The sequence below is a fragment of the Solanum dulcamara genome, chromosome 10, assembly GCF_947179165.1.
Source record: "Solanum dulcamara chromosome 10, daSolDulc1.2, whole genome shotgun sequence".
In the NCBI taxonomy this organism is placed as follows: Eukaryota; Viridiplantae; Streptophyta; class Magnoliopsida; order Solanales; family Solanaceae; genus Solanum; species Solanum dulcamara.
Window position 1 is genome coordinate 2,016,319 of NC_077246.1, and position 11,992 is coordinate 2,028,310.

Consider the following 11,992-nt stretch of genomic DNA (forward strand, 5'->3'; position numbering starts at 1 on the left):
AGAAGAAAAAAAAAAGAAAAGAAAGAAGATAAATGAGAAAACATAGGGGGTAATCTTATTTTAGAAAAATAACAAATAAATATTAAATTTAAAGATAAAAATAGAAAAATATAACTAAAAATATGATTGTGTATCTTTAATAATAATAATAATAATAATATCAATAGTAATATTAGCAGGAGTAATCTCAATAATAATAATAATAATAATTATAATAGTATTAGAAAAAAAATAATAACAAACAAAAGAAGAAGAAAAAAAGAAGATAAATGAGAAAACGTAGGAAGGGGGGGGGTGATCTTATTTTAGAAAAATAACAAATAAAAGAAAGAAAGAAAAAGACAAATGAGAAAAAAGAGAATAGGAAGGAGAGTGGGAGGGGATATCTTATTAATTCCAAATATTTCACTCAATTTAAATATTTAATTTATAAGAAAAATATCATTGTATTTAATAAATCAAGGATAAGAAACAACAATAAAAAGATCTTCTTTTTAAAAATGCATATTATATTAAATAAACTTGAAAAGATAATGATAGTAATAATAATAATAGTAAATAAATAAATAATTATAGAAGTAGTAACGATGACGACGATAATGACGACGACGACAACGACTACGACGACAACAACAAATGAGAAAAAAGTGGGGAGGGGGGAGGAGGGAACATAGGGGGGAAAATACAATTATTATACTGATTTCAAATTTTAGCTTATAAGAAAAAATATGCATTTTAAAAAAAAATTAAAGATAAAGAAGAGTAATTAAAAAATCATCCATTAAAAAAATTAATATAAAATTTGAATTTGAATTTAAATGAAATTTGAGTTAGAATAGAGTTCTAGCATCTTAACCTTTCTTACATATTCCTACAATTATACATAATATTAAGCTTCCTTCTCTTTTTTTGTTATTGATCATTAATTTTATTGATTAATATATTTACTGCATTCTTCATATTCTTCATTTTCAAAAAATTCTGTATGTTTAAATATTTTAATTTTTATATACAAATGAGTGATAGTCGTACTACAGGCTAATGTTTTTGCCATTATATACATGTTTGGATTGAAATAAGTAATTTGTTTTGTTCTTATTTTGTTTGTTTGTTTTTTGATAACCTTTTATCGAAAATTTTAGTCAAACATTTTAGCTTTTTAAATGCTAACTTTCGTTATTATTTCTATATATAATTTTATCAAAATAAGTATTCATATATTTTTTGTATGTGTGTGATGATCTCTTTATTTAATCAGATATTGCAAGAGATTTTGAACGAAGACAAGAAGATAGAGTAACTGGTAATTCAATAACATTTGTTCACATGAATAGTTTTCTTATTTATTTCCTATTGACCTATTTAAGGTGTTTTTTTTCATAACATTTACATATTCGATTTTCTATCTATTTTATTAATTAACACTTAATTTTTTATAGCCTATTCTACCCACACGTTGCATATGTAAGTAGTTTTTTAAAACCTGAATTAATATGAGTGAAGTGTTTTAAAAAATACATTTAATAGTACATAATTTGAAACTATATAATAAGTCTGTATTTAAATTCATACTCTTTGAATTTGATAATCTTATCAGATATACAGATCATTTTGAAACTTACCACTAATTTCAATTCATATTTGAGTTATATATTTGTAATAGATACTGAGTTGGTTAGAATTATAAAGAAAAAAAATGTAAGTTCCTCAAATTATCATAAAAATAGTATAGTTATCTCCAAAATAATGAATTCAATGAGCATTAAAATATAAAAATTTAAGTAACATAAAGTTAAACTCAACATTTTATATATTAAAATAAAAATAATAAGAAAACTCAACTACTTATTACGTGTAACACACACACAAAAAAAATTTATTCAAAATCAAACTAGTAAAAAGTAATTAAAATACAGTAGAAAAAATATACGTAAAGAAGGGAGGGGGGCGGGGGAGAGATAATACTTTAAAATTATAATGAAGTAATTAGATAATACACATATTATTATCCATAAATTTTAAATTGAAAAGATGTGAATAACAAAATAAAAATTCAAAAAATTTAAAAATTCATGAGAAAACAAAATAACTAGATTTGGTTTATATTAATAAGAAGAGCACTTGATAATTATATATTAACAGTTTAAAAACATGATTTGTTGTTTCTATTCATATAAATTTATTATGGGGAATAGAGGGTGGGGTTTGAGGTGGGACAAGGGGAGAGAGGGAGTATTTGACATGTCCGAACAAGGCATCACAATCAAAAAAAATTAAAAATAATTTTTTAATATTATCTGTGCATCGCGCAGGTACGTATACTAGTTATCATTTTAAATTATTTATTTTACTCCTATATGTAGCAATGGTGAGTAAATGTAGTAACTAGCTATTCTTTCCATTTCGTGCTGATATTTTATTTTTCTGAGAGTCAAATTATATAAATTTTGATAAATATTTTCAAATATATTTTCTCATGAAGTTGACATAAAAAAAATTGCAATTTGTTATAATTATCGTATAGTTTTTGAATATCTAAATTTTAACATAAAATATTGATCTGATTCAATTATTAGATTCAAACATAATTGACTTTTGAAAAGGGAATCACGACAACTAATTTAAATGACAATGTAGTATATCTTCTGAAATTCATGCATGGTGGGTAATTGGTACTCCTTGTAACGAGAGTAGAAAAAATAAGTTACATTCCAAGTTCATTGTATTTTCCTATCCATCCAACGATCTCAACCCCTATCCTTTGACGATCTCACCCCCAAACCTTGACTCCCCTGCCACCTCATATCTCCCCATTGCTTTTGCTATTACATAAATCATATTTTTTTATTTATTGATCAAACATTAGAAACAGTACTAATAACGATGTACACAATATAATCTCATAAGTAGAGTATGAAAAAAATAGAGTGTACATACAACTGTACATAGACATTAACTGAGAAAATGACTAAAATGGTTCTTAATTTATTGGTAATGTTTTATTGTGGTCTTTAATATATTTCAGTTGATTGAAATGATCCTTAATCTACAACAAATGTATTCATTTTGCTCCTTAATATATTTCAATTGATTGAAATGCTCCTTAAAGTATAACAAAAGATGTTTATTTTGTTCCTTTATACTAAACCTAACAGATTTTTTTAAAAAAAGTGTTCAATTTCATGGAGTTTTTTTTGAAGCTAATGAAGAAAACAACAATAGTGGATTTTGTTAGTCACGTGGAGTCCACAGTACTAATAATGCCATATACAATATAATCTCATAAGTAAAGTATGAGAAAAATATAGTGTACATACAACTGTATATAGACCTTAACTCAACTCATAGGAATAAAAATGTTATTTTCCGGGAAAAAAGACATTTTTTTATCTTACCAAACACAATGTTTTTGAAACATGATAAAAAGCCTTCTGAAATTACCACAGTATTCTTTTTTACCAGCCTATATATAAAGTACTTAGACAGAAGTTTTTGGTCAGTTATTATACAGATAAGAAAATGATGTTCCAAGAAAATGAATCAATGGATTTATTCTTCCAAGATTATATATATGTGGTAAATAAAAGCCAAAAGATAATTCCAAATTGTAGTAACGTCATACAATTTTTGGAATTTTATAGCATTAATTTACTAAGAGTTAAAAAAAATTCACTAAAAATAGACTCAAAGGATAACAGTTACAAAAATGAAAAATAGTTGGGGTCATAGTAACAAAGTTTGAACTTGGTACGTATGAAAATAATAAATGCAATTATCATTGCATTCAAAATTTCTTCATTTTAATAAATATAGTTGTCGATCAAGCTGGTCGAGTGAGACTTGTCTAATGTGGTTTATCGCTCTTATATTATTTAGGAGTTATTAAATTGCACTGTAGTTTATTTTATGCATAACAGTGACATTTCAAGTGATAATTAACATTTTAGAAAAATAAAAAAATCATTTATTTATACTTTTTCTTTTTAATTCTATATTTTACGCATCGTTATAAAATCAACTTTATTTAAGAGGTCACTGAAAAATTACAATATATATAGATAATTTGTTTTATTGAATTTTCCTGACTTTTATACGTAATTTTTTATTTATTTATTTATATTTTAGCTTTTCTTAATAAAAATATTGACCCCACAACTAACAATAAGATATACTACTCATGATTAAATTTGTAAGGGGAAAAAATTTGTTTCCCCACATTTTAATTATTTATTTTAAATTTTCATGTTTGATATCCATATTAAAATATGATTAAATTTAAATTTATATCCAAAAATTCCAAATTAAGAATAAAGCATTTCTTAACAAAAACGATTTTATATGTGAGGATTCTAATCCATATTTCTTAACAAAAATTCCAAATTAAGAATAGGTGCAAAGTCAAGAAATGAATATATACTTCTAAAATTATCCAAGCAGTCACGAGAGTGTCAGAAAAAAAGCCTCACCCAAAGGTATCTTTTCTAAAATCATAGTAAGATGGTTCGAAATTCCTTTAATTTTTAATTATAAATTTGGGATTTCAGTGAAAATAATTTTTTTTATTGAGCATTGCTTTTAAAAATGAGTTTGAATTTTAATTTAATCGAGTCTCAATAAATATTAGATAAAAAAACAAAAGAAAAGTGTATCTTTTTTCATATACCACTTAAGTATTTTTCCGTAGCCTCATTTCATGTATACGTTATATTTATTTAGCAATAAAATTCATCACTATTTTGTCGCTAATTAATTCATAGCTAATATTTTTTTTTTATAATTCATCATTAAATAAAAAATAAAAATGAATATTGATGTATAGCGATAAAAATTATATGACATATATTTTTTAATGGAGAAATAATCTAATTATACAAATATTCCGACCATATTTACTATTTCTTTTTGTAGTTTGAAATAACTATATTTTATATTACTAATTAATAATTTCATATCAGATTTCAAGTCAGATACAGCTAGATACATGTTTTTTGCTACCATATACACTGAAATAGGGGGAAAGGCGAACGAGAACAGAAGGAGGCGTGCGAAATTGGTCTATGTATCCCATATATATATGCAAATCATACTAGATACATGTATCTGATATGATTCGCATGTATCTGGAATACCAATTATACGAGCGGGATGGTAAGCGAGATGGAATGGAGACGATTGAGATTTGTCTATGTATCTCGATACATGCGAATCCATTTGAATACAGTGTATCTAGAACAAATTACTCCTAATTTTGACCTCATGTGTTCTAAGATATATGTTTCTAGAAGCACCAAAATTTGATAAGATTCGTAATATTATAAATTAACGTGTATCTAAGTAATTAACTTCTAAATTAAATTAATGAAATTTCTTTAAGTTTTTTTGTTTTTTTAAAGTGATATTATACTTTCACCCCACTTACCCGTACCCCCTAATTATTTGTTTAATTACGACACTGTGCTCCATAGAGTATTTTTTATTTTCCCACTTTTTCCATCTTTAGTCTTTTTCTCTTTTTTCCTTTATCTTTCTTGAGTTTCTAATTGGTGAAAGTTGAAAGTTACAAATGTTTCAATTTTCCATAGAATCTGATTCTTTCTTTTTCTGAAGTCTAAAAAGTCTTTAAGTGGGGACACATTTCCTCCAAGCTTTGACTGTTTAGTTATCAATAATTCACTCCCTTTTTGGAATTTTTAAATATTACTTTCTCCGTTTAAAAATTCAATATTAATATTTTAATAAAAAATAAAATTAAAAATTATCCCAAAATATTTTTTGCTTGACAAAGTTAAAACAGTAGTTAGCACTTCCCTCTATCTCAGATTATTTTTCAATTTTACAAAATTTAAAAACATATTTTTTAAACAGTAAATAAGTTTGTAAAAATTTAAAAAAGTTTTTTACGGATAAATTAATAAAACTATCCTTAGTTATATTTTTTTTAGAGGACGTGTAAAGGAAAGAGTAGACAATTCATATGAAACAAATGAAGTAATTATATTAAAAAATTATTTCTTCTTAAAATTGTTCAATTCTCAAAAAATATCTAATAAATAAGGACATTATAAGAAATTTTTGTATTTATTACTTTTTTTTAGTGAACGATATTTAATTTGAGATAGAAGGAGTGACCTTTGCAGGTAATTTCTCATATGTTTCCTTTAAAATTGTTTTTTTATAGGTCTAGCTCACAGCCTATTTTTTTTCTACTAATAAGCTGCCTTTTAAAAGAAGAATCATTTTATGGATCTTAACAACTACTCCTATATATAAATCAACATGCATTTTACAGGGGTTGTATTATTTAAGAGTTCGATAAAAATGACTAATTTTTAAAAAAAGAATTCTCCCATTACGTACAAATTATAAAGAGTAAGTTAATACCTAAATCATTGGACCAAATATATTTAATCTGTTGATCGAATTACACAATTAATGCGTATATGATATGTATATTATATATTTATTGATTATTTTTTTTAATAAGCAACTATTATGTCAATTTCCCTTAAAGAAAAATTCAAACTTTAAAAGACTAAAATTTAAAATTCGTAAACTTAAATATCCCGAATCAATCTATATGTTACAATGTTTGCATCAAAAACAAAATTTGACCACCCCCTCCCCCCAACAAAAAATAATAATTAATAATCATAGTATTTTATGTCTCACACATATTTCTATGTTGATTCTATTTAATGTTGATCTAAGATAAATTTTAATTGAAAATAATATGATATAGTTGGTCTTAACTTATTATTATTATTATTATTATAACCAAATTTTTGAATTTGAAAATTAGTTTTGAGCGATAAGGTAAGTACACCTATTTCTTTGGCTGAATTTGGATTTCAAACACCCAATCCTCGGAAGTAGTCCTTATCAATTACTCATTTTTAGATTCTTCCCTCCCTTTTCAAAAATTATATCGGATATTGTTTACACCAAATTATATTAATTTACCATGATTAAATGATAAATTGAGGGAAATTTTTTAGTCCATTGACGTGGGAGCCTTGAAGGATAAAGTTATTTATGTGTAATTTATAGATCAAATTTACGAATCGTAAAAGTAATCACTAATGATTGTATTAGATTAAGGTCAATAGATTGTCTACATCATAACCTTGAGGTACTGCCCTTCCCCAAATGCTACATTAATGCAGGATACTTCATATATCAAGATGCCTTATTATCGATGTGTATATTTGTTATTAATTACACTTAAACAAATATAACTTGTATTCCTTAAAAGTTTAACTAATGTACATAGATTGTATAATTTATTAACTATTTTTTTAAAATAAATTTAATAATGTATTTTTTTTTATAAAAAATAGTCGGTACAAATAAGTTAAACTCATTTAAGTAATTGTAGACTTTGAAATTTCACCCGTCTAATTAATTCAAATTCAAACGGCATAAAACCATAAATACAAAAACCATTTTATTATACGAGGATTCATTTCATGTTCAAAACTCGAACTCTTCAATTTCACAACTCTTTTTTATTTTTTTGCCTTTTTCATTTCCTTTTTTTATGACAACTTTTCAACCATATGGCAAAATCTCTTGATTGCTTCTCACTTTCACTCTTTTAAAAAGCCTTTTTCAGTTATCACTTATTTATTTTCCCTTTAGTAAAAATAAAATTTCCATTGTTTTCTCTCAAAAATTCCCAAATGGGCAAAGCAATTAAGTGGTTGAAGGGTTTGTTTGGTATAAAAAAATTAGAGATTGATGAAAAGGGCAAAATTGGTACTACATGTTTTGGTCATTCCGGTAGAGACACCACCGCCGTCTCCGCCGCAGCGTCTGACCGGTTGTGTTACAATCCGGCTACAATTCCACCCAACATTACTCCGGCGGAAGCGGCGTGGCTGAGCTCTTTCTACGGTAACGAATCTGATAAGGAACAGAGCAAGCATGCAATTGCGGTGGCTGCTGCTACTGCTGCGGCGGCGGATGCTGCCGTCGCCGCCGCACAAGCAGCTGTGGCCGTGGTGAGATTGACTAGCCAAGGTAGAGGCTCCGCCGTGTTTGGCCGTGAGAATTTTGCTGCAACCAAAATTCAAACGGTGTTTCGTGGATTTTTGGTAATTTACTAAATCTCATAATAATTGCTTAATCATTATTATTTAATGCTACTATTTAATAAAGTACCATTTGTATTTTAAATGAATTAAACCGTCGGTTGGGTCATAGATTTTGAAACTCGAGAATTGAAGTTTTGTTTTAAGTTACATTTGGACGTGTATTTTATTTGATTTTTTTTTTCAAGTTTTGAAGATTAGATTTTCAAAATCTATAGTCAAATTTCATGACTAAATAAATATTTAAAGATAGAATTTTTAAAATTTATGGTCAAAGAAATATTTACTTGACTCGTTATATCATAGATTTTGATTTTAAAACAATTAAAATAATGTGTATTTATCAGATTGACAATTTATTTCAGCTTCAAATTTGAATTATATAATTTGAAGTTCCAAAAATCATTTTAAGAAGTTTTTTTCAAGTTTTTTATTTCTATCACAAAATTTCAACTTTATTTTTATCTTTAAACATGACTATTCTTTTCGAATTTTAACTTCAACCATACATATTTAAAATTGCTTTTCAAGTTGTTAATAATCCGTCAAGGCAATAACGTTTTCTAAAAGTATTGAGTGATTCTGAACTAGATTTTGATTTCAGGTGGAAAAGACTTCCTGATTCTCTAGCCAAATTCGAACTTACTTAAAAATAGATGACACCCACATTTTGTCGGCTTATAGAAGTTAAACTCGTATTAAAAAAATTGTTGTTATTTGAATGTTTGTAACAGGCAAGAAAGGCATTGAGGGCACTAAAAGGATTAGTAAAATTACAAGCACTGGTTAGGGGTTATTTGGTAAGAAGACAAGCTAATGCTACACTTCATAGTATGCAAGCATTAATGAGAGCACAAGCAAGTGTTCGTGCCCAAAAAACTAAAGGAGGAAGAAAATCACTTGTAAGATCCCTAATCTAGACTCTTATTATATGTATATATTTTTTAGTTTTTTCTTGAACGATAGTTTTGGACTAAGTTGTGCAAACTTTTCATTTTCGATGCCGCATCCGTGTCGAATTCTACAAAAATACACGAGAATCCGACATGCACCCGTTGACATTTTTGAAGAGTCCGAGCAACATGGGTTTTGGAGCAATGGTAAAAAGTTAGTCTCTTTGTGAGTTGTAGATCACGGGTTTGAATCATGTGAAGTAGTCATTAGTGTTTCATTAAGGTAGGTTGTCTACATCATACTACTCGGAGTGTGGTTGCGTGAACGCGAGATGCTTTGTGCACCAGACTGTCTTTTTTTAAAAACATAGTCGGAACCAAACTTGTATATTATAGGTTCAACTGAATCAGTATTTTCAGGGTAAAATTCTCGTTTACCTACTTTTTAGTCACTGTAATTGAAAAATAGTCATTCTCGTGGAATGTCGTGGAATGTCAAGTTTCACAAGTGAAACTTCTTCAAGACATTATTACAGAGTTTCACTTGTGCTATCTTTTAAAAGATAGGGCCGAAAAGTGGCTAGTGTGGAACTTGAAGCTCCTTGAAGTGGCTATTTTTTTTCAAATATAGGACTGAGAAATGGCTAGTGAATGCTGTTTATTTGTATTTTTGATACTGAACATAGATGTATATCGTGTTATGTACCATGATATACATAAATGTTGAGTCTGTCATGTTTAAATTCTGAATCCGTAGTTACACACAGAACTCGTCCTAAATCCGTCTCTGACGTTTCAACTTTGTTACAATTAATTTATAGGAAAAGTTTGAAGAATCAAGAAGTGGAAGTAGAATGGAAATGGCTAGTAGAAGGGTATCAGCATCATTTGAGGCTAACAACATAAGTGAAGAAAGTGCAAAAATTGTAGAAATGGACACTGGAAGGCCCAAATCAAGATCCAGAAGAACAAACACTTGGGCTTCTGATTCTTGTGATGATCCATTTGAACAGGTGTTGCCTTCATGGGCCTCAGATTGGGCCCAACAACCAGTTGGAACAGCCCAAAGTACACCAAGGTTTGCAGCAAATTATTTTGGATCTAACCTTCCAATTACACCAACAGCCAAAAGTGTTTGTGTTGAAAGTTATTATTTTAGGAATAATTATCCTAATTATATGGCTAAAACACAATCATTTAAGGCTAAATTAAGGTCCCATAGTGCACCTAAACAAAGGCCAGAGTTAGGACCTAAGGTGAAAAAAATGTCATTAAATGAAATGATGGAATCAAGGGCTTCATTAAGTGGTGTAAAAATGCAAAGATCATGTTCACAAGCACAAGAAAAAATCAAAATCAATTTCAAGAATGTAGTTATGAGTAAACTTGGAAATTCAACAGAGTTCTCCACAAGATTACAAGATGGTGAAAGGGACTATTCAAAATAGTGAAGAGTTTGAGAAATAGAACAAAAGGGAGTATTTGTTTGTAAAGTTACAAGAATGATGTGACTTAAAAGATTGCATTGAACTAATTTTCGAGGTTGATTTTTTAGTGCTAGTAAGTGTAATTAATACTATAAAAACTTGTTTTATTAGTATTAATTAATTGTGTAAATAATTAACCACTTATATTCTCCTATTGTCCATCTTCTTTTCATTTCACATTGTGCATTTCCATCCAAAAGAATTTATAAACTATTGCTAGTTGGGAGCACAAATGGCAATGATACTTCTTGTCTTTTTCCCTTAAAGAACCAATGGCTCTATTCATAAGATGGATAAATAATTTTCTCGAATTATGTGTTAAAGTAAGTTTCACATTTTTAAAATAGTAGGTTTGCTGTCAGATCGCGAATAAGGATGAAAAGTTAGTTGGTGATCAAATATTATTTTATAATTCGACGGGATAGGATTTTGTAGTAGTTTAGAGTACCGTGTATATCGTAACAACAACCTATTCATGTAGTATTTGACTTTTGATATGTATTATCATCCGTTATTTATTATGTTTAGATAATTATACTGTATTAATGTTACATTTCCTTACATATATGCTCGACATTGCTTTTTCTTATTAGCTGTCAGTTTTTTTTTTTTTTTTAATTATCATTTTTTTTTTGATTTCAAAATTCAAAAAATGGGAATGATTGGCCGGATTACCCGGATGGAAGTTTATTTTTTTTTTTAGAAGGAAAAAGCTTTCTAACAATATTTATTTCTATTAACTACCTTCTTTTGTCATCTTTTGGTGCCACTTGTGAGGACCTAAGAATTTCTACTATTTTATATTTTAGTTCCATCTCACTTTTTTTTTTGTTATTTTTTTCAATTTTTTTTGGTGTAAAAAATTTATCTTGAACAGACTAGTTTTGCACTACCTATCAATCTACAACCCCTTCCTTTAATAATAGCGCGTGCTAATTGTACTTTTTAAGTTTGTAGTTGAAACATAGTTATTGGTACGAAGGTTCAAATTCCACTTGTTCAATTTTGGTAAAATATAATTTCACTCATAAAATTTAAAATTTTATAATAGTGATTGTTTTTCGGTTAAAAAGATCAAAAATTAATTACTTATGAGTTTTATCTCAACCATCAATCCTTTTTTCTTGTGGGACCAACAATGTGAGCTAAGATTAATTTAGTTGTAGAAATTTGATTAGTCATGTAACTAAATAAACATGAATCTAAATCAAATTCAAAAACTATCTCAAAATGTGTGCATTGAGCAAACCATAAAAGAGACCACTCATCCTCTTTTCCATCAGAGGTGGACTCTTTGATACCCACACACAGGGCGGACCCAAGGCAAGTTCAGTAGGTTCATTTGAACCTCTTTCGTTAAAAAATTACACTGTATATATAAGATAAAAATTTTAATTTATGTGTATATATTTAACATTGAACCTCCTAAGCATAAGTCAAAGGATTAGCTCAGTGGTTAATGGGGTTCAATGTTTTGCCTTAGCTTGTCTTAGCTCGCGGGTTCGAATCCGAATAAACACAT

At 27.7% G+C, this 11,992-nt stretch overlaps 1 protein-coding gene across 1 annotated transcript; it reads left to right on the forward strand.

Annotated features, from left to right (window-relative positions):
- Nucleotides 1-7,593: 7,593 nt before the first annotated feature.
- Nucleotides 7,594-10,624, forward strand: LOC129870443 (protein IQ-domain 26-like). Its single transcript, XM_055945241.1, has 3 exons — nucleotides 7,594-8,093; nucleotides 8,825-8,992; nucleotides 9,805-10,624. The coding sequence occupies exons 1-3, from the start codon at nucleotides 7,680-7,682 to the stop codon at nucleotides 10,429-10,431; spliced, it is 1,209 nt and encodes a 402-aa protein (XP_055801216.1). The 5' UTR covers nucleotides 7,594-7,679; the 3' UTR covers nucleotides 10,432-10,624.
- Nucleotides 10,625-11,992: the final 1,368 nt, after the last annotated feature.

Coding starts and splice junctions, on each gene's coding strand:
- LOC129870443 (XM_055945241.1), top strand. CDS start 7,680: ATGGGCAAAGCAATTAAGTGGTTGAAGGGTTTGTTTGGTATAAAAAAA. Junction 8,094..8,824: donor CGGTGTTTCGTGGATTTTTG/GTAATTTACTAA, acceptor TGTTTGTAACAG/GCAAGAAAGGCATTGAGGGC. Junction 8,993..9,804: donor AAGGAGGAAGAAAATCACTT/GTAAGATCCCTA, acceptor ATTAATTTATAG/GAAAAGTTTGAAGAATCAAG.